Raw genomic sequence first — 25,940 nt, 5'->3', positions numbered from 1 at the left:
GTGCTGCACCCTAACCACTGCGCCAATTATTTTATTTGGGAAAATAATACAGGCAGGATAGAAATAAATAGATGTCCATTTTTTAAAAAGCTGTTTGCAGGGAGGGGGGCGAGCAGAGCCTTTCCAAGCCTTCCCCCCCCCCCTCAACGTGGTCTACCTTGCAGGGCTGGCGTTGTGCTTGCTTTCCCTTCCATATAGACAGATTGCTGGAAGGAGGGGGAGGGGGGAGGGGGCCCCTTCTGCTTCCTCAGCCTGCTTGCGTGCCCCCCTCCCTCCCCTGGGACGACAAGTCCCATCCTCCTCCTCCACCTGGCGCAACAATGATGCTCCGCGAAGGGCCAGGCTGGGAGAACAGGTGGGCGGACCTTGCGAACTCCAACTCCCGGCATGCCTGGCCGACGTCCTGCGGCGCAAAGGCCTCTGGGAGTCGTAGTTCGCTTGCAGCTGGAGCCCGCCTGCGGGACGAGGAAGACGGGGAGATCTCTTCTGGGCTTCTCTCCAAGGTAGACTGCCTCTGGGTGGGGAGGTGCAGACCAGCCCCTCTTCTCTCCAAGCCCCCCTGGGATCCCAAGCAACCCCCGGACGGGTTCGAGCCTCTTTCTTTGCAAAAGTCAACAATGCAAATCTTTTCTGCCCCCCCCCTCCCCATGGCATATTTTTTTTGCCTGTTGCACGGACTGAAGCATTGCATTTTTCCCCCCTTCAGGAAAGGACCCCCCAAGAGATCTGTGGGACGTTGCAAAGTTCTTTTCTCTTCTTTTTTTTTGCAGCTGGTAAAGATTTCGGATACTGGAAGGCTGGGAGCAAAACAGAGCAAGCAAATTGCAAATCTCTTTTATCTTTTGTGCTTTAATGTGTGCAGCCGTGTGGCTTCGGAGGTCTCCTTCGTAGATTCGGTGTCCCGAGTTGTATTTATGGTGGGTTGTTGTGGGCCTGGCATACAGAAGCGGGAAGGGTCAGATTGCTAAGAAAAAAATTGGAAATGATTTGATTTGATTTATTGCAAGGGGCATTTCAATGCAGAAAAATGCAATCTAATAAGGGATGGGTTTTATTTGCAAAAGGAAACCGCTTATTGGCCTCCACAAAGTGATCAACGTATCACCTCCCCCACCCCCCCAAAAAAAGTTACAACCATGCTGGACATCCAATTGATTTTAACGTTTTGGGGGCTATTTCCCATCACCTTCTGCACGGCTACAACCTTGTTGCTTGTATCTTTACGATTTACATAGTTTTATTTAGTTTCCTAGTATGGTTTAATTGCCTAGTTAGTATCTAAACCAGTGTTTCTCAACCTTGGCCACTTGAAGATGTCCGGACTTCAACTCCCAGAATTCCCCAGCCAGCATTCGCTGGCTGGGGAATTCTGGGAGTTGAAGTCCAGACATCTTCAAGTTACCAAGGTTGAGAAACACTGATCTAAACTATCTTATTTAGAACTCTGCCCACTGCCAGGGGTTCGATTCTCGCTGTTTCAAGGTTGACTCAGCCTTCCCCTCCTTCCGAGGTGGGTCAAATGAGGACCAGGATGGTTGGGGGCAAGAGGCAGACTCTGTAAACCCCTTAGAGAAGGCTGTGAAGCAGTATATAAGTCTACTGCTCCTTAATTCTGATTTTATTCTCATTCGGGTGCGTGTAGCAGACGATAGGATCCGGGAGAATATAAACCCCCGCAGGAAAATGAAGTTTGCCTGCCTCTCCTTTCGACAACCGTACGCCGGGCTGGTATTGAACAACGTCAAGACCATCGAGAGCCGCTGGCGGCCGCTGTTAGCCGACCACCAAGATGAGACTCTTGCTGTCCACATCGCCTTCAGAGACTGGGAAGATGACAGCTGGAGAGACCTTCTCTTGAACAGACTCGGCTGGACTTCGGCTCAGGTTGACCATCTGTTAGCGCAGGGGGAGAAATTTGGCCGAGGGGTGATTGCTGGTAAGTCCAAAGGAGACTTGTTTTTTAAGCCAGCAGGCCTCCAAAAAGTTTGGGCACCAAGAACCGGTTCCGTGGAGAGAGCCAGGGCCGTCTGGCATTTCCCAGCCACCGGAGAGGCAGCTCCCCTTGGAGTTAGAGATGAGTGAGGAGGAGGAGGAACAGCTGGGGCCTGTTCCAGATGCATGCATGCACATAGGAGGGGGGAACAACAGAGGACAAATAGTAGACTTGGGAAGCAAAGCACATGTGGACGCTGAATGGCCCCTCCCTGGCTGGGGAATAAATAGAAGGAAAGGGGAGTGGTGGTCGTAGGAGACAACAGTTCGTATTTCTGGAGATTTTGCTCATTTCGTGTTTCGTGCATCAAAGACTGCCTTGACAGAACTGAGGTTTGTGTATTTCTCTGTTTGAACTGACTTAATTTTCAGCCTCCTGGCTGGGAGTTCACAGCCTTGCATTTATCATAAGGAGCTGATAAGGACTATTGTTTCAGTTAACTCCTCCCAGGATTCTTGCCTGGAATGCAGTTAATTCCCAAGGTGCAAATAAAGTGGGGTTTTGCTTTGTAGGGAGTCTGTTTCTTGCTCCTGCGAAAGCCGGGTCAGAACAATGCAGACGGGGGCTCTCCTACAGGCGAGGAGTTGGGGACTTCTGTCTTTTTTTAATTTACTTGCATTTTATTGATTTTTTTTAATTAATTACATTTCTTAGTGCTTAAGAAGCATTGTGTTGCCTGGGTTATTTAATTTCCTTAACAATTCTGATTATATTCTTAATCTCCACTCTTTTTTCCCAACTGCTGGTAAAATAGATTCCATGTTTGAGGGGTATCCCGTGTCTTCTTTCTGCTTAATTTTCAACGTCCATCTATCCTTTTCTGCACCGTTTAGTATCTTCTTGGTTATCTCAAAAAATTGAGTCATGCCTTTGGGTCTTTATATACAGGCCTCATTGACATCGGAGAGACTTTTCGGTGCGCTGACCGTTTGCCCCCTGAAGACACTTTACAGTTGGAGAACAAAGCTGTTCTCCGGGATCTGGAAGGAAAATACTTGACGGTGATTTCCAACCCCAGGTGGCTGCAGAGAGCCATTCCTGCACGAGGACACAAGGACATCTGGGAGGTGGACATCCCAGAAGATCTGATTCCAGTCCGTTGAATCCCTTCAAACTCGCTCTCCTGCTTGCGATGTGATGGAACGGAACAAGTTTTGATCACAGCAAATTTAACTGTACGTTCAGAACTGTTTGTTTGATTCCTCATCATTGGACTTGGGGTAAATTCAGCCTCTAAGGAATTCTGAACTATTCCGGTGAATTTTTTTATTTATTTATATACTAGCTGATAATACTCAGCACTGCTCGGGTATTTATTTATCCCAATCCTCCTTCCCCGAACTTCACTGCAATTTTTAATGTTGGATTTTCCCCCTTACCAGAGGGAGCCCCCTTGTGGAGTACTATGAAGCTGTTGGCAACTCCACTGCACTGTAGCGTAGAAGCCATTTTAAGGCAGTACGGTAGAAGCCATTTTAAGGTACAACAGGCTGTATGTTAACAGGACATACACCCCAAGGGGTGTTAGGGGTGTCTTACTCCCACAGTATTAGTTTCCAGAGAGAAATAATCTGTGTACCAAGTTTGGTAAAAAAAAAGATAACACATACACTAATTGCAATAATAGTGATACAACAAAATAATTCTAACCATATTTATAATTATATTCACTTATTTATGTTCCTGTTAAATATATTAATATATATTTAACAGATATATGCATATATTCAGGTTTTGTCAATGGTTAGAGATAAGAGGTATGTTTAAGTAAAATATGAACATTGTTTATAATTATATGTATGGAATTCCAAAGTATTCCAGAGGTGTTATGATTAGATGACTATAAAGCTGAAGTTCATTTAATTAGAAGCAGCGATTTATTTTTTATTTTAAAACATGCTCTTTGTAAGTACATTATACAGTAACTTACATGTCATGACATAAATGAGGTGATCAGTTTTGAAGCGTTTGTTAGTCACATTTTAGACTTCAAATCATTAATGCACAATATTACTACAGGATGTCCCAAAGGTGCTTTTTTTCAAGGGGCAACTGGACTTTCTGGTTTTACTTTGAAGTTGTTTCGCTTCTCACCCAAGAAGCTTCTTCAGTTCTAAGAGAAGCCAAAAGAAGCTCCTTGGATGAGAAGCGAAACCTCTTCCAAGTAAAACCAGAAAGTCCAGTTGCCTCTTGAAAAAGCACCTTTGGGACAACCATGACCAGGATGACGGAGAATCTCCATACACATCACTACGGGATTCTCTTTGCCAAATTTAATGATCCTTGACTTAGGTGCATATGCTCTTGATGCTCTCAGTGCACATAAAAAAACAAAACACATCACGAATCATAAGGTACAACACTTAATGATAGTCATAGGGTACAAATCAAATCATACTAGGAAACAATATAAATCAAGATACAAGCAAGCAAGTTACAGTCATACTACCATAAGTGCGAGAGGAAATGGGGGATAGGAACGATGAGAAGTTTAATAGTAATGCAGACTTAGTGAATAGTTTGAAAGTGGGGAGGAAATTAGTTGTTTAGCAGAGTGATGGTGTACAGGGAAAACTGTCCTTGCGTCTTCTGGTGTGCAGTGCTCTATAGCATCGTTTTGAGGGTAGGAGTTGAAACAATTTATGTCCAGGATGTGAGGGGTATGTAGATATTTTCACGGCCCTCTTTTTGAGTGTACAAGTCCTCGATGGAAGGCAGGTTGGTGGCCATTGTTTTTTCTAATTATCCTCTGATGTCCATGTCTGTCTTGTTGGGTTGCAGAGCCAAACCAGACAGTTTCGGAGGTGCAGATGACGGACTCAATAATCCATCTGTAGAACAGAATCAGAAGCTCCTGGGGCAGTTTGAGCTTCCTGATTTGGCACAGAAAAGACATTCCTTGTTGTGCTTTGACAATGTTTTTGAAACGTCAAAACTTATGGAATTAATGCTGTTTGTATACTATTTTTTAATCTAATGGAACTCTATTCTTCAAAATGCTAGGCGTTTAAACTCTCTTTCTTTCTCCCTCCGTCCCCCCCCCCTCTCTCTGTGCGGTTTCATGTCCTATTTTTAATCTGCGCTTCTATAGTGTCTATGTAAACACTTGAAAGCAATGGGAGAATTTGGCAGCGCAGAGGGAATTCTTCAAGTCTGAACAAATTAGTCTGCATCCACACTTTTAAAATATCCCCCCAGTGCCTTAAATTACAGTGCTCTGCAGCTTTCAAATTGGTGAGCTAGAAATGAAGTTTCAGCAAGTTAAGCAGTTCAAATGTAAATATGATAATTTGACTCCCCCCCCCCTTCCTTAGGACTCGTGAAGGATTTTAGCAGAACAATGGTTCTCAATTTAGATCACGATAAATTTAATGGCGCATTTAGGCTGTGATTCCTTATCACTGGACGTGGAATAAATGCGGTATCCAGGGAATTCTGAAAAAATAAAGCTGTAGATGGCATAAAGCTGGTTCATTAAATTAAAAGCACCGATTTATTTACCGGTATTTTTTTATTTCAAAACATATTTTCTCTTCCTCCGTGCATACATTATCCAGTAACCTACATTCTCATAACAATGGTTGAGTCATCTGCTTTGAAGCATTTTATTATTCCACATTTTAGGTTTCAAATCAACAGCACAATATTGCTACAGGACACTCTTTTTTTTGCCAAATTTAATATTAGCACCATGTCAAGTAAAAGCAAATACTTTTACTGTTGATAAAATGAATTCCTGCTTTGCTAATACATAGCTGAAAAATTATGAAAGTAAAAGGTGAAGTCATGTTTCTTTAAGGCGACAAATGTTAGTTAGAGAATGGCCCCATAGTTTATAAATAATGTGTCAGAGGTGACTCCTCATCCAAACTAAACATTCGCTAGGATTATACTTTTTGCTCACAGCCTGCAATTCTTGATATCAATTTTTGTCTACCACTTTTATTAAATAAAGCAAGCTTCATTTAGTAACATCCATGAATATCGAAAGATGCGTTTCAGGGAAAGCAAACTGAACTCAGAATCTTTTAGATGTTTTAGCCAATTTAAATACATTTAAAGTATGCTTCTGGCTCCTCAAAATATTAATTTGCTGAATTAAAAAGGAAAAGGGAAAAACTCTAGTTAAACTGAACAGAAGAAACAAGATGAGCATTATTAAAATCAGTCGCTACTTCAACCAAGAAGTAACTTGTCCTGTTTGACTTCACCAGATCTTCAAACTTGATTAAGCCGAGATCCGAGCTGAGGATTTATAAATACTGTACAGGGAGGTCACAATAGCAAATTAAAAATGTATTGAGGAATTCACTGTTGGTGCTCTGACTGCTTATAGTCCCAACTGTCTTGTACTTCACCAGATTCAATCAACTTTTTCCTCACCTTTTAGAAAATGTGAACAAGATCTAGACACACAGTAAAAAAAAAATCTCATAATTCAGCCAATGTTTCATTTAACAAATCACTGTCCCTTAAGCATCGAATGACACCATTATAATAATAGGTGCATAATAATAACCTTAAGGTCGAAATCTGTTCTGGTGATTGTTTCTTCGTGACGTAAAGCCCAGATCTCAGTAGATTGAAAAGATTCGTAGTAAGAACTTAGGAAGTGGTCAATTTTTAGTGTTTCTCGACCTTGGGTACTTGAAGACATGTGGACTTCAACATCCAGAATTCCCCAATCATCACCACCCCGAATTCCCCAGCCACGGGGAATTCTGGGAGTTGAAGTCCACATGTCTTCAAATACCCAAGGTCGAGAAACACTATTTTATTCTCTAGAATACTTACCTTGAGAATTGGGAGGGCAACGTCCCCCAACAAAGGTCAACACACAGGTAATTGTGCTTCCCCCACCATACCACATATTGTTCCTTTGCAAGCATCCTTCACACTTTTTGCCTTCCCAAGTTCTGATGCCACTGCCAATTCTCTACATTTTATAGCCGGTCAAATTCATAATGATCTCGTCTACAGGTTTTTAACACCCTTGGGTATCCGAGAGCTATTTTGCACCAGATGTTCCTAACCACCATTGGCTAACTTTAAAATGATGAACAGACCAAGAACTTTAAAATGAATAGAATACAAATAGAATAACAGAGTTGGAGGGGACCTGGGAGGTCTTCGAGTCCAACCCCCTACACCAGACAAATGGTCTAACTGTCTGGAAATTTCTCCTTAGTTCTAAGTTGCTTCTCTCCTTGATTAGTTTCCACCCAAAAAAAGATTTTTGTTTAGGCTGCAGCTTTTTTTAAAAAAAAGCCGTGGCAACAGAAGTAGGAAACTTATTAATTCAAATCAATGCAATTCCTTCCCTAGGCATTTCTCCTCAATCTATACCAGGGGTCGGCAACCCATGGCTCTGGAGCCGCATGTGGCTCTTTCATCCCTCTGCTGTGGCTCCCTGTCCCTGGCCAGCTCCACAATTGACAGGGCTTTCGGTTAGGACAGGTAGGGGAAAATGGACGCAGTGCTAGGAGGAGACTCTATGGTGGGGGAACCGGACTCTTCCGGTCGGCTCCAGAATTGAATAGGGGGGGGAAGGGCTTCCGGTTAGGACCTTTGTGGCTCTGAGTGTTTAAGGTTGCCGACCCCTGATCTATACATTTAAACAAGGAAACTTTTGAGGGGAAAAACATCCCTCCTGTGTTATCCGTGATGAAAGAAATACAAAGAAGTTCACCTAGGTAAACCAGACAGGAAGAACAAAAGTTTATTCTTCAGCCCATGCCGTGGATAGATTCCCTTATTTTAAGTAGATGCAAAAATGTCTCCAGGATTTCCCCAGTCCTTTTTATCGATGGTACCCGGCATAGTCTGCTGTTTTGGGTCCGGCTCCTTTGGAAGCGGACGGAGGGTTGGACGTACAGTTGCAGTTAGGACAATGGTGGTATGAAGGAGTTCGGTGGTGATGGGAAGACCTGGACATAGAAATAGCCGAAGCGGCCGCTATCATCGGCATGGAGAACCACGGGTTGCAGAAGGGAAGGATGCTGGCCCAGTGAGCTTGCATGGCGGATAAGTCTGGATACATGGTTGGGAAGGCGGGCAGCCCAATCATTGGCGCAAAGGGGCTGTTGGGGACGGGAGGTATGACGTGATACAATGAGGTAGCTGACGTGGTGGTGGTGGAATCGATCTCGTGGGTGTTGACTCGAGCATGGTTGGGGTGCTGGGGCAAGTGGAAAGGCGCCAGCTGGTTGATCTTGTTCTCAGTGTCCTCAGGTGGACCCTGATCTGAAGACCTCAAAGGGGTCGGAGAAGGCGCGAACCCGCTTCTCAGACGGCCTACCGTTCCAGCAAGGCCTTTGGTCACAGGTGGCTTCCGAAGACCAAGTTTGTGCATCTTATCTTTGGGAGAAGTGGTCAGGAAGCTGTTTTCCCGGGAAGGAGATCCCAGAGAAGGTGGACCTTCTGGGCTTCCGGACCTGCTCTTCAGACAGATTTCGCCGAAATCTTCCTCTAGCGAGAAAGCAACGGGCGGCATGTTTTTGATTCCGACTCTTCGCTTGCACCTCGCGAGAAGGTGAGGGCATCCTCTTTTAAAATTGGGGTTATGGTAGAACTGGAGCTAGAGACAGGGGGGAAAAACGGGAGTTAGTTAACCTTCTGAGGAGGAATCGAAAGACGAGAGAACTAAAAAGTCATCCCTGGAGCCATCTTCTCTTGCCGTCTTCGGGGATGCCACAGTGGTGGCCGGACAAGCTGCGGGAAGGGGGAGGAATAGATAACGAGGGTAAAGGTTCTCCTCACACATATGTGCTAGTTGTTCCCGACTCTAGGGGGCGGTGCTCATCTCTGTTTCAAAGCCAAAGAGCCAGCGCTGTCCGAAGACATCTCCGTGGTCATGTGGCCGGCATAGCTCAACGCCGAAGGAAAACGGAACGCTGTGACCTTCCCACCAAAGGTGGTTCCCTATTTTTCTACTTGCATTTTTTACCTGCTTTTGAACTGCTAGGTTGGCAGAAGCTGGGACAAGACTGGAGTAATGCAGCCCGTGAAGCCATAGGACGCTTTACCTTTAGAAATAAGCTGTAAATGTCTTGAGTTCACACAATCTACTCACCTACCTTGTGTGAATTGAACCACAATCAAGACATCTAGTAGGTCATAACAAACAAGCATTCCGCTCGCACCTTGCCCATCTTGGTTGAAACAAATCTTCCCTTTACGGGCTCTTAAGGGAGGAACAGGAAACATTTTGTTCCCTTGTCCATTAATTTCATGCATAGACTGGATGTTTTTGAGCCATGTCCATTTGCAATGACGACAATTCTTTTTGCCAGGAACCGTTGGCATTCTGTACCCGTGGGAGAAGGAAAGGGGATGGTGCGGGCCCAGTGTGGAGGACCCAAGAGGGTGAAACCACCATAACTGGTTTGGCAAATGATGCCGTGCGCCCAACGTGGTGGATACTGAACGTGAAACCACCGTTACTGGCTTGGCAAAAGACGCCTTGAACCCAGATCGGTGGCTACGAGGAGTGGAACCATTACTGGTTTGGCAAAAGATGATGTGAACCCAGAGTGGTGGCTACAAGAAGTGGTACCGTTATTTGTCTGGCAGAAGACGGTGTGAGCCCAGAGTGGTGGATATAGAAAGTGGCATTACTGGTTTGGCAAATGAGCCCCTCGTGGTGAACACAAGAAGTGGAATCATCATTATTGGTTTGGCAAAAGACGACGCGAGCACAGTGTGGGCACAAGAGGGTGGAACCACCATTATTGGTTTGGCAAATGACAGCATGAGCCCAGCGCGGTGGATACAGAAGGTGCAGCCACTGTGACTGGTTTGGCAAAAGACGTGAGCCCATTGTGGTGGATACAAGGGGTGCAACCTCCATTACTAGTGTGGCGAACGACAGCAGGAGCCCATTATGGTGGATGCAAGAGGTGGAGCCACCGTTACTGGTTTGGCAAACGACGGTGTAAGCCCGGCGTGGTGGATACAGCAAGGTAGAACCACCGTTAACTGGTTTGGCGGAGGGCCTTACCTTGCTGAACGCGTAAGCGGCCTTTTCCTCCGCTAAAAACTCGACCAGGGAGGCCGACCGCTGGAAGTTCTGCCTCATCTTGCTAAAGCCGTAGAGGTTCAGCTGGCGGATGAAGCTTTTCATGCAGTCCGTCTCGAAGATGCGCATGGGCCCTTTGCGCTCCAGCACCTCCTTCTTGAACAGCTCCTCGTCGATCACCACGCAGCTGCCCTCGTCGTCCCACCAGAGAGACTTGAACTGCTCGCTCTCCACGATCTTCCAGAGCTTCTTGGGGAAAGTCAGCGAGAGGAAATCGTTGTCTTCCAGGCCGGCTTCCTCGCAGAGCGACAGGCGGGGCCGCTTCGCCCAGGGCCCGTCGCTCAACGCTTGGAAGGCGTTCTCTTCGATCATCGACCGCAGGGCAAAGTCGCCGCCGGCGGTTTTGTTGTGCATGGGGGCGGAAGGGAGGGGAATCGCCGGAGGCCTCGCCTCATCTTCGTCTGAAACGGGCTGAGTCTGCACAGTGGGAAGAGCCGTGTCCAGTTCCCTGTGGTCACCCAGGTAGCTTTCCGCGGTCGCCATTATTATGCTGTTTGACGAACCATGCCGGGGAAGAGTGCCGGCAGGTCTATTAAAAAAACAAAACCCCAAAGAGAGAGGCTAGGCAGCAGGAGCTTCAGGAAAGAGTTCTAGAACATCACAATGCTTTTATCTGGAGACCGAGTGTGACATCACACAATGGACGCTGGTTTCCTAGCAAACGAGATCATAATGACAGGAAAGGTGTTATTTGCAGCTGCGCTTGGAGGAGAAGAGAGGACTTGGGGGGCTGAGAAGAAGAGGGGAGATGGAGTAAAGAGTTTATTTCAAAGTAAGCCTTCAACCTCAACCAGCAGCGTATAAGTTGTACAAGAGTGGAGACACGGCAAGATCCCTCACTGGGGATTCCTCTATGCACCGTGCACCCTGAAAAGGAAATCCAGAAGAGAATTCTGCACCTCGCCACCAAAGCCAACTTTACTTGGCGTTTGCTAAGAAGGTGCAAGTTTATAAAGAAATAAGATTTGGGAGGATCTAAAGATACTTTTCAATGCTAAAGGGGTTTCCCACCCAGTAGAGGGGGGTGTCCAACTTTTAAGACTTGTGGATTTCAACTCACAGAATGCAACTTTTAAGCATAGCTGGCTGGGGAACTCTGGGCATTGAAGCCCACAAGTCTTAAGTCGCTAAAGGTTCAACTTCCCCGATCCAGGAACTCAGAGCTGCATCAAATAAGGGTCTTTTTTCCCCTTTAGGGAACTTGCAGTCTTCTCGCATGGATTCAGGGCTCCCCAATTCTCATCACGGCCTCGCTTTGGGTCCTCTTGTGTATTCTCCTGTGCTGTGATGGGACACATTTTCCTAGCAGCTTTTCCAAAAGCACCGGAAGAAGGCCAGACAAGAAATGATGGATGGAAACAGAACAAGGAGAGACATTCAACCTGGAAATAAGGAGGAATTTCCTGACAGAGAGAACAATCAACCAATGGAACAGAAGCTGCCTTCACAAGTTTGTGGGAGCTTCATCCCTGGAGGCTTTCAAGAAGAGGCTGGACTGAATGGTGAAGGGTCTCCTGCTTGGGTGGGGGTTGGACTAGATGACCTACAAGGTCCCGTCCAACTCTGTTAATCTCTTAAAGGTCCTTTCTCGTTCTCCCCATGTTATGTTCTCGTTTCTGATCTTGAGCAAACGTTCTACCAAACTCTCACACCAGTGAAGTCCTCCTTCAATAGATCTTGCCTGACAACTTCTACCCAGGGTATTTGAGGTGGTTAAGAGTTTGCTCAGGCTGACATTTTTCACCTCCTGCAAGAAAACAGGCTTGCAAAAAATCCCGCAGGTGGGTAAGCTTGACACACAAAAACATTAGCACTCAAAAAAAATTTGGGGATGCTTTATTGAACAGGCCAAAAGGGAGGCTGTGAGAAACCAGCCTTTGCCCAAATGTGTAGAGTTAACAAAAGTGGGAGTATTTCTTTTTTTCTTTTGGAGGGTCTGGCAGTCTCTTCCCTCTCCACCGCAGATGGTACAAAGACTGAGGCTATTCACAGAGAAATTTACATACCTCTTTCCAAGCCAATTTAATCCAGAACGAGAAGTGCCAACAGTCGTGCGCAAAGACTCAACATCGGAATAGTAGTTAAGGTTCGTGGTTCGATGCAGGGGGGGGGGGGAGAGGTATTCGAAATGCGTGAACCACTTTTGCCGAAGGTCCTTCAAACCGAGAAATAGAAGCCAAGAGGAACACGGAACGGGGGTGTTTCGCGCACCGGAGGTTACGCCTTTCGTACAGCCTTTTAAAAAATACTTTTTACATACATATTTATAATGTACAGACTCCTGTTCCCACCCCTCCCAATATATTACATTGCCAAAAGTTCATATAAATACTATGTACATGAAAACGTGACTTCCGCCAAGGAGGAAGGTTCCTACGTTCAGGAACCTCCCTTTTTTGGCTTCTCCAAAATAAACACCCATCCACCACCGCGGGAGAGAGTGAGCGCAAAGCCCTCCGGGGGCCTTTGTCCAGGGGGGAACAGTGGACAGGAAGAACTCGGGGGCGTGTGTTTGTGTGTTAGGACAGTGTTTCTCAACCTTGGCAACTTGAAGATGTCTGGACTTCAACTCCCAGAATTCCCCAGCCAGCATTCGCTGGCTGGGGAATTCTGGGAGTTGAAGTCCAGACATCTTCAAGTTGCCAAGGTTGAGAAACACTGTGTTAGGGGACTGTGAAAGAGTATTAGTAGTGGCAAACGATGACTTTGAATCTAAGGGTGCCGTTCTGTGAGCAGAGACTCGGCCGTTCCCACTGCTGCACCTGGCCAGAGTTACTGAACTCTTCCTGCTTTCACTGGGGTGACATTTTGGCACCCCGGGAGGGACGCATGTTAAGGGAACGTCTTATGAATGCAAATCCACAGCGGTCCCCGACCCCTAGCCGTCAACAAACTAAAAACAAAGGCATGGAATTAAAATAATAAATCATTATAGTGTCGGCTGAGGAGAAGCCAGTGGTGAAATCACGGGGGGGAGACATCCGTCCTTGGCAAAACCAAAGTTCCGCTTTTAATCTGGCGTGTCGATATTCAGCTTGGGCGGCGGGATGACGTACTTCCCGGGGCTCTGGGTAATGACCACCCCGGCTTTCTTCCGGAACATCGGAGCGATTTTGGGGGCCTCCGGGAGGGGCGTTTCTTCCGCTTCCTCGTTGTCTTCGTGATGCAGATCGTAAGAAATGTTGCCGTACTCCCTCAGGAAGGGGAAGATCTCCAGCAGGAACTGGCAGAAGTCTTTGCGGATCCCGAACCACCCTGCGTGGGGAGGGAGGGAAGCGGGGGGCAAAGTCACTCGCCTGTCCACCTTGGGAAGCCCCTGGCCCCTCTTTCTCCCTCTCCGGAAGGACCCTTCGTGCTCTCGGAGCTGGTTTCCTTACAGACATTTCGTGAGTGGTGCTAGTAAGGGGTGGGTTTTTGCGCCCAAGTTTATATTCTATAGGCTTTCCCTGTCGGTGCTGGTGGGGCTGGACAGTCAATTAATAGAACAAAAGCAATAGCAGTAGACTTATATACCGCTTCATAGGGCTTTCAGCCCTCTCTAAGCGGTTTACAGAGAGTCAGCATATTGCCCCCAACAATCTGGGTCCTCATTTTACCCACCTCGGAAGGATGGAAGGCTGAGTCAACCCTGAGCCGGTGAGATTTGAACCGCTGAACTGCTGATCTAGCAGTAGCCTGCAGTGCTGCATTTAACCACTGTGCCACCTTGGCTCTAAGCCTTGGGGGTGTCTTTGGTTGGGCTGTTTCCCGGCAAGGCACTAGAACAGTGTTTCTCAACCTTGGCAACTTGAAGATGTCCGGACTTCAACTGCCAGAATTCCCCAGCCAGCGAATGCTGGCTGGGGAATTCTGGAAGTTGAAGTCCGGACATCTTCAAGTGGCCAAGGTTGAGAAACACTGCACTAGAATGTAAACTGAGAGCAACCCCCCCTTACTAGCACAGATGTTACTTAGACTAGATGGGCAATGAAGCATCAGCCGCTAAACTCAGAGAGCATCAAGGACCCCGCAATTGTCTTCCTCCTGTCTGCAAACCCCACTCCCCTTCCAGCACTGATGATGCTACCTAGGTGGGTCACGAAACATCTACGAGAGAATCACCAAGCTCAGGACCCCGCAGTTCAACCCTGAGCTACAAACATTCCCCTCTGTTCTTCCCCCTTTCTCTGCCCTTGGGTCTCCCATCGGCAGGAGGAGGCCGAGTTCTGCTCTCGCCTACTTACAATGATTTCCCCCTTTCTGGCCAAAGGTGGTTGCCATCAAAGTGATCAGCGAAAGCCACAGCGGGACGAAGACGGGGATGTAGGAGAAGGAGTTGTGCCCATCCAGCCTGTGCACCAGCAGGATCTGAGAGAGAGAGAGAAAAACGGGCGGCTTCAGTGATCTGGAGGGAACAGGAGCCCAGCCAGCATTTAAATCCCTGCCGCCGTAGATCTAATGGGGCAGTTTTTTGAGAAAAGGAACAATACACACAAGATTATATATATATTAGATTTTTACAACCCCTGGTAAGCCCCAATTATGGGAGGAAGCTAACTGCTTCCATCATCTGTCAATCGGCTCGTCACAAGAGTCCATCACGACAGAAACCCAATATTTTTACTGTTTACTATTTTATAGATACCTTTCACCCTGGCTTCGCTGATAACGCATAAGAGCCTGTGGCCTAATGGCTAAGATGTCTGCCTAGTATGTAATATAGCCCAGGTTCAAAACCCAGTAAGGGTATGGCTAGCTGATGAGAGCTAAATAGCTTGAAATAGATCTATACTAGTCTCCCTTTATTTATTTATCAGCACAAATAAAACACAAATATAACAAAGGCAACAGTAAAAATATTGGGTTCTGTCGTGATGGACTCTTGTGACGAGCCGATTGACAGATGATGGAAGCAATTAGCTTCCTCCCATAATTGGGGCTTACCAGGGGTTGTGACACTATATATATAGTGGACCCCACAATATATATATACGATATATTAGCTTTTATATATATATAAAGATGTCTTGGCGACGTTTCGACGAAGTCTCATTCGTCATCTTCAGGCTCGGTGCTTCCAGGAGCAATGTGAGATCTTGGCTGTTTCTTCCTTTTAACTGCCAGTGGGGGGTTTGAGCTGATTGGGTGGGGGCTTGGCTGTGTCCTGATTGGGTGGGGGTGTGTCCTGATTGGTTGGGGGTTTGTGTTTCATGTAAGGGTAGGAGGGGTTTTAAAGAGGCTAATTGTGCATTTGCAGTCTGGCTTCTGGCCCTTGGCTGTGCCTCCTCATCAGTGTGGGTTTTTGTCTGCTTTCTTTGAGGGTGTTTGGTGGTGATACCCTGTGTGGCTCTTGTGAATGTGGGCCTGGTGGCATTCATCATGTTCGGGACTCGTTTATCAATAAGGGCGGGTTTCCAAATGGCTGGCAGGCGGGAGATATCGTCCCGCCTGTTCATGCTGTGTGGGCGTTTTTCTATCTCGACGGCTTCTACATATATATGGTTCAACCTACTTCAAAGGTGAGCAACGGAACCACGATGGTCATCCAACTGACGGCCATCGTAATGTGGGTTCTTCTCTGTTCGGCGATCACGTCCATCGAGCGCAAGAACAAGACTGACCAGACGATATAATACAGCACCACCAGGCAGAGGAAGGACATCAGGATCCACAGAGGGACACAAACAACCTAGGAATTAAAACGGGGGGGAGGGGAGGGAGAGAGTCACCCATCACTCAAAAGGACCACTCATTTCCATTCTACGCATTGGATGTTTGAAAAGCGAGGCTCTAACGATGAGCATGAAATATGTTTTGAAATATTTATGCGGGGTTCCTTCTAGCACTGATGACGTTACATAGTTGGGTCACGAAACACCTGCAAGGTAACGACCAAGCTGAGAGAGCACCAAGGACCCCACGGCCACTGTTCTCCTCCACTCTGCAAATCCTGCTTCCTTCTAGCACTGATGATGCTACCTAGTTGGGTCATGAAACATCTAACTGTTGGGGCCCGCCAGCAGCCAGCAGAGCTGGCTGAGGAATGCAGACAGTGAGGAGGTTGTGGAGGAACCTGGGCCAGTCCTGGGGTCTGGGGAAGGCTCTGATGAGGGCTCTGTGTCGGGGGCCAGAGCCCTATGCCAGCCAACAGTTGCCTTCAGAGTCAGACATCAGGGAGGCAGAAGAATTGGAGCCTGTTCTCAGTGTGTGTATGTGCAGAGTTGCCAGACGAAAAGAAGAGCTAAAGAACAGGGGTCGACTTGGGAGTAAGGCCAGACAATGAATGGCCCCTCCCAGAGGAAATAAAAGAGGAGTGAAAGGGGAGTGGAGTTTGCAGGAGACAATTAGTTCTCTTAATTGGTTCGTGACTTTCAGAGGTTCCTGGCCAAGTTCTACAGAGATCGGCCTGGCAGCTCTCCAAGCCAGATAAGGTCTGTGACTATAAATCCTCCCTCGAAAGACTTTGCTGAAGGTGAATGGCAGAATTCACAGTCAATTAATAAAAGGGGTTTTTGTCGGGACAAGGAGTCTGCTTCGGGCTCTCGGGAAGCCTTGGTCAGAACACTAACAACCAAGCTCAGCGAGCACCAAAACCCACCACAGTTCAACCTTGACCTACAAAAATTAATTTTCTATTGAAACATTCATTTTGGGCATCAGGCAAGGATTATTATTGTTTTACCCAATTCCACAGAATGCTTCCTCCCATGGCATCTCCAGTCCCAGCTACAGGCTGGAGTTCCCTAGAGGAATATCATTCAAGTACTCATGAGGTCTCCCCTTGCTTCACTTGTCTGCGTGACGATTTAAAGCCATTCCGTTCCCCCCACTCCTCCACCAGATCCCTCTGCAAGTAGCCCCCCTTGTCAAAATCTATTGACGGCTCATTTTGGCCTGCCAGCCGCTACTGGCCCAACAACCCTGACATTCTGAAAAGAGGAGGATCTTTACAGCTTTATCTCTCTCAGACCAATTAGATCGCACAGGTTAGGTCTCCTCCGGGTTCCATCTGCCAGCCAATGTCGGCTGGCGACCCCCCGGGGGAGAGCCTTCTCTGTTGCAGCTCCAGCCCTTTGGAATGAGCTCCCTGTCGAGATCCGGACCCTTACTACCCTCCCAGCCTTCCACAAAACCACCAATTGTGAATGTTGGTTTTGTTTTTAATATGTTGTCTTTGTCTCGTTTTCCCCCTTTCCCTTGTCTTTTGTGAGCCGCCCGGAGTCCTCCGGGAGTGGGTGGCATACAAGACAAACAAACAAACAAACAAACAAACAAATAAATAAATAAATTTACGTACAAGCCACGGCCACTTGATGATTTCGTCCAGTCGGAGGGCAATGAATATGAACTGGAGTATGTTGACGGAGCACAAGATCTCCAGCTAGGAGAGAACCAAAGCAAACGGATTAGAGTCAGAATGGATTTTGCTGCAACCAGCAACGAGTATCTTGCTTGAGGTAGCAAAGCCACAAGTTACAAAGTACCTGTCACCTGAATACAGGTAGTCCTCGACTTACGGCTGCAACTGAGCCCAAAATTTGTCGCTGAGTGAGAAATTTAATCAAGGGAGTTTTGCCCTGTTTTACGACTTCTCTTGCCGAACTGTTGTAAGTCGAGGACTAACAGTACAATTGTTCACCATGACTCCTGTATGAATCTTCAAAAAAAAAAAAAGAAGACTCATGAAATACATTTGCAAAGAAGATACTCGTCTCTTACTTCAGGCAAGTAGAATTCTGCTCTTCCTTGAATGAGGGGAACATCTCTCTCCCTCCCTCCATCTCTCTCTGTCTCCCTCTCACCACACACAATAAATATTCTGAATTATAAAACTTTCTGTTGGGACGCGTGGGATTCCTTAAGAGTAGTTTCCTTTATTGCTCTTCACCCAGAGACAGGCTCTTGCCAGGCTAAAGCAACTATTTGCATAACTACTGATATACTACGGGATGAGCTGTTTTCGGTCAGAGAATTCATGACTGGCAGAGACATGGTCAGCCAATGAATAGGCATAGCAACAGAATAGCCAATGGGAGATGAAACAGATTTGAGCCTGGGTGTGGTTTAGCCCTGCAGCTCTGAATGCTGTGCTGAGAATTGAAACTGAAAGCGGTCTGTGCTGAAAACTAAACTAGTCTGCTGCTCTGATCTGAAACTGAAGAATCACTCTTGGTATTGTACATTTGCTCGTGTGTTATTAGGTATATGAAGACATTTCTTATTTAAGTCAATCCAGCTGAATCAGTTATCTGTGTGTGCTTTCTGGATTTGATTTTTGCAACAAACTCTGACAGTTTTAACACTCCTTCCCGCTGGCCAAATTTTCCAAGCTCCACTGTCTCTCTACCCTCTGGGAAAAAGCCTCTCCTTCCTGGGAATCCAGATTACATTTCATCCCACCTACAGCCCGATACTCCTATAGGTGTGTCCCAAAGGCATACAAAATCATTAAAAAAAACCCTTACAAAATGTCACTAAAATGTGGGACTAGCTTTGAATGACGACCCACTGCTCTATTTTTCTAATATGGACTGTCCTCACCTCCAGAGATCGGTCGTGCCGGAAGCCCCACACGCAAGCAGCCACCGATACCGGAGACACGAAGAAGAGGGGCATGAAAACCAACAGCCAGAAACGGGTCCCTCGCTCGATTCCGTCACAAACCAGAACTTCAAACATCAGCAGGAGGAGGTGGATGCCAACGGCAATTAACATGGCTTTGAACTCCACACACGTTTCCCCTTCTGCTCTGAAGAGTAAAGGGAAATCAGTTCTGTTAGTTCACCCCTACTACAAGGTTAACCCAAACGTTTCCTGACGTTGGACTGAGCTTCATCCCTGGAAAATGACCCATTTGCAAGGTGAAGATGCTAAGCAGGCATAAAAAGAAAAAACTGGTCTTCTCAAACAACACAACTCTTAGGTCTATGGAGAAGCTGATGCCCAGCCCAGAAAATGAACTGTGGGTGGAGTCACACCCAGGTTCACACAAGGTTTCAAAGATGGCGCTTGGATTCCCATCACATGATGATGAACAACCAACCGTGCAACCCTGTTTCCGTTTAGGCTGTGGCGCCTAGTGTGAATCTAATCCATTGATTTAGTTTTAAAAAAAAATCAAATCCAAGGCATCTCACCTGGATCGGCAGCTGCAGTTATAGCGAGTCAAAAATGAACCAACTACTTCGGTAGCTACTTGGAGCTACCTAGATCACAAAAGGGTCCAGCATCTGCACACTTTAACTGGTAGTCCTCGACTTACGACCACAACAGAGGCCAACATTTTTATCGCTAAGTGAGACATGCATTGAGTTCTGCTCCATTTCACCTCCAACTCTTTCTTTGCCAGAGTTGTTAGAATCACTACAGCTGTTAAGTTAGTAACCCCGTTGTAAAGCAAATCTGGAAACACACCTCCCCCCGTCCCGGTTGCTTGTCGGAAGGTCACAAAAGGGGATCAGGTGACCCCGGGACACTTGCGACCGTCATAAATGTGAGCCTGTTCTCAAAATTTTGAATTTTGATCACGGGACTGTGAGGATGCGGCAACGGCCCAAAGTGAAAAACGGCAGTAAATCACCTTTTCCCCCCCAGTGCCGTCGTAACTTCGAACGGTCATTAAACAAACTGTTGTAAGTTGAGACCAACTGTACAATTGTTCACAGTGGGTCCTACCTGAAACTTCAAAAGACGATTAAAGAAAGAAAAAAGACATTTGCAAAGCCGGGACGGGTCCCTCTTACCGATATTGTGGGTTCCGGGCCCAAACCCCCGTCCCTACGGAGGCCCCCACTATAACCATTAGCTTCCACAGCCATATCGGAGCAAACACAGCCCAGTAGCTCCATTCGATCTTGTCATCCAGCCGGAGAGACAGCAAAATTGAGAAGAGCAGCAGACAGGCATAAATAAGAAATTTGCTATGGAGGAAGAGAAGAAAAAAAAAAGGGAAGAGGAGATCAGTTTAGGATATTATCGCCTTCACAATCGTGGTGTGTAGCTTGTGATTCAAAAACAGTAAGTCATTAAGAAGAGGTGAACAAAAGGAGACAAGAAAAGTTCCCAATGACTCCCTGAAATTTCTGATTTTTAAATCCCCTTTGGCAGCTGCAAACGCACTTTTAAAATCATAATTTTCATTTCCCGTTTAAGCGAGACCAAAGATACGTTGCTTTTAGACAAGTATTTCTCAGCTGTAGCTATTTAAAAGGTATCTGGACTTCAATTCCTGAGCAAATAGAATAGAATAGAATTCTTTATTTATACAACCAAGTGTGGTTGGAGACACAAGGGATATGCACTATGCTCTCAGTGTACATAAAGAAAAATAAAATAGAATACCTTCATCAAGAACCATAAGACACAACACTTAAGTGATAATCAAGGTTACTAATAAGCAATCAAATAGTACTAGGAAACAAATAAAACAATATAGATTGTAAAGATACAAGCCACATGGTTACAGTCATAAATAAAGATGGACTAGATTGACGCTGCGGCCTAAATGGAAATGGACTTATTCAGCCTACTTATTCAACGGGAATCCAAGCACTGTCTTAAAACATCGGGTGAATTCAGCTATCGCCTCCATGCCCGATTGGTTTTCTACGTTAACGACGTGGTCGTAAGTCAAGGGCAGCCATTATTTCATGAGACACCCGAATGGAGCTCTCGGCTCTGCCAATGGCCTCTGTGGGATCCTACCCAAGATCCCAGGGGTTAAAATCTATTATGTCAGAAGTTGTTCTGTGAATGCCTGCAACTCTTAAGTTAGAAACACCGTTGTTAAGTGGATCTGGATTCCCCACTGATTTTGCTCGCTGGAAGGTCGCAAAAGGCGGATCAGCTGACCCTGGGACACAGCAACGGTCGTAAGTATGAACCAGGTGCCAAGCAGCTGAATTTTGATTGTGTGCCCATGCGGACGCTGCAATGGTTGACGGTGAAAGACGGCAAGAAACGGTGGTAAAACTCTTTTGCCTTCCTCTCCGTTCGGCAAAACAATGAAGAAAATCTCATTAGCAGGGAACACAACGGGCTTCCTTCCAATGCCTCCCATCAGGAAGCTGACTCACACCACAGCAGCTGCCTCCAAACTGTCATTATTCAGTCAACACAAAGGAAGGGAAGATTATGAGCGAGGGAGCCCAGGCCGACAGCTCCGATTGGGCACCGCTTACAGATGTGCGCAGAACAAGAGGAAGAGGACTGCAAGGGCGACAGCGTGACAGTGAAGGGATAGGAAATATTTGCCGCTTGGGTGATGGATTCTTGCAATGGTTTGCTCTGACTGTAAGGGAAGGGACTTTCAGGTTATCGCTGCCTCTCTTGCAATTACGTTGTCAGGTTCCCAAGTGACACCCCCAAAAAACGAAGACTCCGAGGCTCGAGGTTCCTCAAAGTTCCATTTTATTACAGGCGTCATATTGGCACATCTGGGAAAACCTGAATCCGAAAGGCTGCAGGTTTTCCCCACCCAAAAGAAAGTCCATGTCCCTGCCCAGCACCCACATGTCCATCCCATGGCCCGATCGGGCACCATTCCAACCGGAGATGCCGTCCAGTCACACCCCTCCAGGTGCAGGGTAAGACGTCCTTGACTCTCTGAGAAAGGAGTGCTATTTTGACTATATTTCTCCCATACTCCTTATAATCCCCCCTCCCAGTTTCCCACAGCAATAAATGGGGCAGGCCTGAAGGGCCAATGGAAAAGTGGCTTCCAGGCCTGATATATGTATTTATTTTACTTTCATACAAGCCAAGAATGGGAGGCTTCTGGATGGCTTCATGTCTGGAGGACGATGAGTAAACCTGGAGATGTTCTTCGAGGGCAATAAAGCAGGATGGTAATTTTTGAGGAGGGCCAGATGTGTCATCGGCAGAAACACCACTGCTGGAGAGTGGAAGGAAGCTTGGGAAGGGTCAATGGATGGTCGTAGGGCAAAGAGGTGGAGCCCTGCGTGTTCACTGAGCTTGGTGGTTTTCTTGCAGATGTTTCATGACCCAACTAGGTAACATGATCAGTGTTCCTGTGTTTGGGGTTTGCTGTCTGCGTAAGACTAGAACACATCCTCTCCAGTAGCCAGAATCCAGATAAGCAGAGATTAACCCCAGACAAACAATCAAGCATGTGATCCATTACAAGTCTTTAAAAGTCATTAAGAGTCTTTAAAAGTAATTAAAAACAGCATTTCAGATGCTTTTTCACAGCCATGTGATCCATTAAAAGTCTTTAAATTAAAGACATGCTCTATAATGAGGAAGGTGAATTATTTGCATCCCTCCTACATAACTACTTAGTACCATGGACTTGTAGGGCTGGTGCAACGTGTAACATGCTCACACTGGTGCAACAGGACTGGGTATTTGTTAATATGATTTATTGGGTTAGGGTGTTTTTCCCCTCTTCACTATGAATTGTATTGTGTTGGGGGTGTGCGCACTGAGGGAGCTCAACCAATCTCATTGTACATATGTTGTGCGCTGACAATAAAGATGTGAACTTCAAGGGATTTCCGCAGCCAGAATGTCACGCTCTCAAATAGCTGAAGAAATTCTGTGCACATGAGAAACGGAGCAAGAATTGCTAAGACGCTTCTCTGTCCTTTTGTGCCATTGTATAATAAAAATAAGAATAGAGTAGAATAGAATAGGGACTAGAATAAAATAGAATAAGAAAATGAATAGAATGGGGAATTTAGAGTAGACTAGAACAGTGTTTCTCAACCTTGGCAACTTGAAGATGTCCGGACTTCAACTCCCAGAATTCCCCAGCCAGCATTCGCTAGCTGGGGAATTCTGGGAGTTGAAGTCCGGACATCTTCAAGTTGCCAAGGTTGAGAAACACTGGACTAGAATATAGAAAATGAATGGAATGGAATAGAATGTTCTTTATTGGCCAACTGTGACTTGACACACAAGGAATTTGTCTTTGGCGCATAAACTTCCATTGTACACAAAAGCTTATAAGTGATAAATCATGACCATAGTCATCATAAAAATAAATTCATCATAAATCTTAAGATACAACACTTAGTGATAGTCATAGGATCAAAATAAAATCAGGGTTTAAATAAAATTAAATTAAAAAAAGAGAAAATCTTCCTACTTGAAAAGCAATAATTGGCATTGACGGGGGCCCCCTTCTGCCTTGTTCGGGTCCCACAGAGCTGTGGCAGTGACACAACTGGGAAACTTTCCCCACTGTTTAATCGGGCCAAGCCAACTCCGAAGGCTCAATTTGTATTCCGCCATTGAGCCGTTGTGTAAAAAGCAGCTTTAATACAACAGCCTGCTCTCTTTTTTTTCCTTTAGAAAGCTGCAGAGGCCAGGAATGACTCTTAATGGGTGAAAATGAAGGAGGAGGGAAGGTGTGCAGGATGTAAAGAGAAAAAGAAACTGAAGTTTTTACAATATTCCCTTTATGAGAAAAGCAGTAAGGTTTTTTCCTTTCTTCAGAAGGCATAAAGCAGAAATGCTCTTCAGTGTGAAAAACTAAAAAAGGGGGAAACCACCAGTTCTGAAAGCTCCTTCCTTTCAATTATTTTATTTACATCGTTTCTTCTATCCCAAGGACTCAGCGTGAAGCTCTACAACTACTTGTTGAAACTACAGTTTTACTCTAAAAAAGGCAGTCTCAATATTTGAGATTGAGTATTCTACAAGCATCACCAAAATTCCTGTTAGTACTCGGACACCAGAATCATGCTTGAAAATAATTTTTAACGCAGGGTGTTATTTTGAAATGGTTTTCTTGGTGCTATCGGCATATTCTATATCCCAATAGGTAAGAAAAAATACTGGCTGTGCCTTATGGGGACTATGATCCAGACCTACCCCAAAGGGATGGATCGCTCTACCCTAGCTCCAAATACTGGCTGTGCTTTATGGGAATTATAATTCAGACCTACCCCAATGGGATGGATCTCCCCCCCAATACTGGCTGTGCCTTATGGAGACTATAATCCAGACCTACCCCAAAGGGATGGATATCTCCCCCTCCACCCCAATACTGGCTGTGCCTTATGGGGATTATAATCCAGACCTACCCCAATGGGATGGATCTCTTCCCCCCACCCCCCAATACTGGCTGTGCCTTATGGGGACTATAATCCAGACCTTCCCCAATGGGATGGATCTCTTCCCCCCACCCCCCAATACTGGCTGTGCCTTATGGGGACTATAATCCAGACCTTCCCCAATGGGATGGATCTCTTCCCCCCACCCCCCAATACTGGCTGTGCCTTATGGGGATTATAATCCAGACCTACCCCAATGGGATGGATCCCCCCCCCAATACTGGCTGTGCCTTATGGGGATTATAATCCAGACCTACCCCAATGGGATGGATCTCCCCCTCCCCAATACTGGCTGTGCCTTATGGGGATTATAATCCAGACCTACCCCAATGGGATGCATCTCTCCCCCCCCCCCAGCCCCAAATACAGTGATGCACTGCAAGGTCGCTTTTCCACCCATCCCCCACTCCTCGCCGGCCCCGCCCCTTCCGCCAGGCCCCGCCCATTTCCGGCCTCCCCTCACCTCGGATTGAAATCTTGAAACAGGCCCCTGAGGTTCATGGCGCTCCTCCTCCCGCCCTCGCCGCTAGGTCACCACGGCCACATGGCGGCTCTGGCCCGAAGCCTCCCGGCGAAGGAGGGAGAAAAAAACCCGGCTCCCGCCTCAGCTCCACCGACCATCAGACGCTTCCCCTCGACTCCGCCGAAGGGCCGCACTGCGGTTGCGCCGTGGCTGCGCCGCGCACGCGCGGAGGACCTCCGAACAAACGGCAGGCCCCGCCCACCCCGACCTCTGAAGCATCGAGTCTTTCCTTCCGCGCCTTCGCGCTCCGCCCTCTCGGGCTAAGGGCGTGACGTCACACGCAGCGAAGCCGTGCCCTTTTATGGGCGTGGCGGGCGGAAGCCTTTGCAGGGATGGCTGCATTCTGTGCCAGGATGGATTTAAGGGCAGATTCTGACAAGTGGCTAAATACGTGTCTGTAGGGATGCTATTTAATGCGGGGCAGCAGAGGAGGAATGCATTTCATTCATTGCAGAGGGGAAGCGTAGAAATTAAAAGAAAAAGGACTGATAACGCATGGAACTCCTGGAATGGAAAGAAGGCTATGAAAGCACCAGGGAAATAAAATAATCAGATTGCAGAACATGGTCGGGGCAGATCCAGACAACGGGGCTGCCACGGAGGAAAGACCCTGATTTCATCTGGTTCGAGTGAGTTGATTGCATTTATGACTTTTCTGTGTTATGCAAACCTGTCCATTTTATCTGCATTTTAAATGCTCTTATTTATTTATTTATATTTATTTATTGTAATTTGCCCATGACAGCTATAAGTATCAGGGTTTCTGTGCGTGCTTTTATTGATTGGGGGGGGGGCAAATTCAGGGAACCCATCAAATGCCAACACTTTATGAGTCCCAATACTTCTGAACAAACTGCTCAGCAGGGCTGGTTCTTGGGGGATGAGTGCCACCTGGTGATCTCTGGCAGAAGGACCGACAGAAGAGACTTGCAAGGAAACAAGCAAGCTGAGAGGCCACCGAGGAGGGACCCCCCTCCTTTCAACTCTGAGAACACAAATATTCTCCTTTATTGGAAACCATAATGCCTAAACTTACTCTGGATTGCCAGTGTTGGTGGAGATAGGATTGTTCTTCCTGGTAATAATCCCTTGATTACTTTTCTGCTTGATTCTTTGTCTGGGGTTAATCCCTGCTTATCTGGATTCTGGCTACCGGAGAGGATGTGTTCTTAGTTTTAAACAGAGGGGAAACTTAAAATGCATGAACATGAATGTTGCCTAGTTGGGTGACGAAAGATCTGCAAGAAACTTAGCAAGCTCAGCGAGCACCAAGAACCCCACAGTCGGCCT

General features: G+C 46.6%; 3 protein-coding genes across 3 annotated transcripts; 1 reads left to right on the top strand and 2 right to left on the bottom strand.

The window, feature by feature from the left end:
• The first annotated feature begins 435 nt into the window (after positions 1 to 435).
• Positions 436 to 4,581, top strand: EOLA1 (endothelium and lymphocyte associated ASCH domain 1). The gene is made up of 3 exons (XM_087728424.1): positions 436 to 503; positions 1,643 to 1,936; positions 2,882 to 4,581. The coding sequence occupies exons 2-3, from the start codon at positions 1,684 to 1,686 to the stop codon at positions 3,094 to 3,096; spliced, it is 468 nt and encodes a 155-aa protein (XP_087584550.1). The 5' UTR covers positions 436 to 503; positions 1,643 to 1,683; the 3' UTR covers positions 3,097 to 4,581.
• Positions 4,582 to 7,698: 3,117 nt separating this feature from the next.
• On the bottom strand, positions 7,699 to 11,509 carry LOC106549289 (heat shock transcription factor, Y-linked). Its single transcript, XM_014066889.2, has 2 exons — positions 9,993 to 11,509; positions 7,699 to 8,570 (listed from the first exon to the last, which is right to left on the bottom strand). The coding sequence occupies exons 1-2, from the start codon at positions 10,551 to 10,553 to the stop codon at positions 7,794 to 7,796; spliced, it is 1,338 nt and encodes a 445-aa protein (XP_013922364.2). The 5' UTR covers positions 10,554 to 11,509; the 3' UTR covers positions 7,699 to 7,793.
• Positions 11,510 to 11,890: 381 nt separating this feature from the next.
• Positions 11,891 to 24,799, bottom strand: TMEM185A (transmembrane protein 185A). Its single transcript, XM_087727309.1, has 7 exons — positions 24,591 to 24,799; positions 19,793 to 19,969; positions 18,591 to 18,798; positions 17,347 to 17,430; positions 15,562 to 15,738; positions 14,294 to 14,417; positions 11,891 to 13,325 (listed from the first exon to the last, which is right to left on the bottom strand). Exons 1-7 carry the CDS (start codon positions 24,626 to 24,628, stop codon positions 13,081 to 13,083), a joined length of 1,053 nt encoding a protein of 350 aa, XP_087583435.1. The 5' UTR covers positions 24,629 to 24,799; the 3' UTR covers positions 11,891 to 13,080.
• Positions 24,800 to 25,940: the final 1,141 nt, after the last annotated feature.

The sequence above is a fragment of the Thamnophis sirtalis genome, unplaced genomic scaffold (assembly GCF_051295495.1).
Source record: "Thamnophis sirtalis isolate CommonGarterSnake01/CBP01778 unplaced genomic scaffold, rThaSir2_p1.2 scaffold_13, whole genome shotgun sequence".
NCBI lineage: Eukaryota > Metazoa > Chordata > Lepidosauria > Squamata > Natricidae > Thamnophis > Thamnophis sirtalis.
This window is presented reverse-complemented; position numbering and strand designations above follow the sequence as displayed.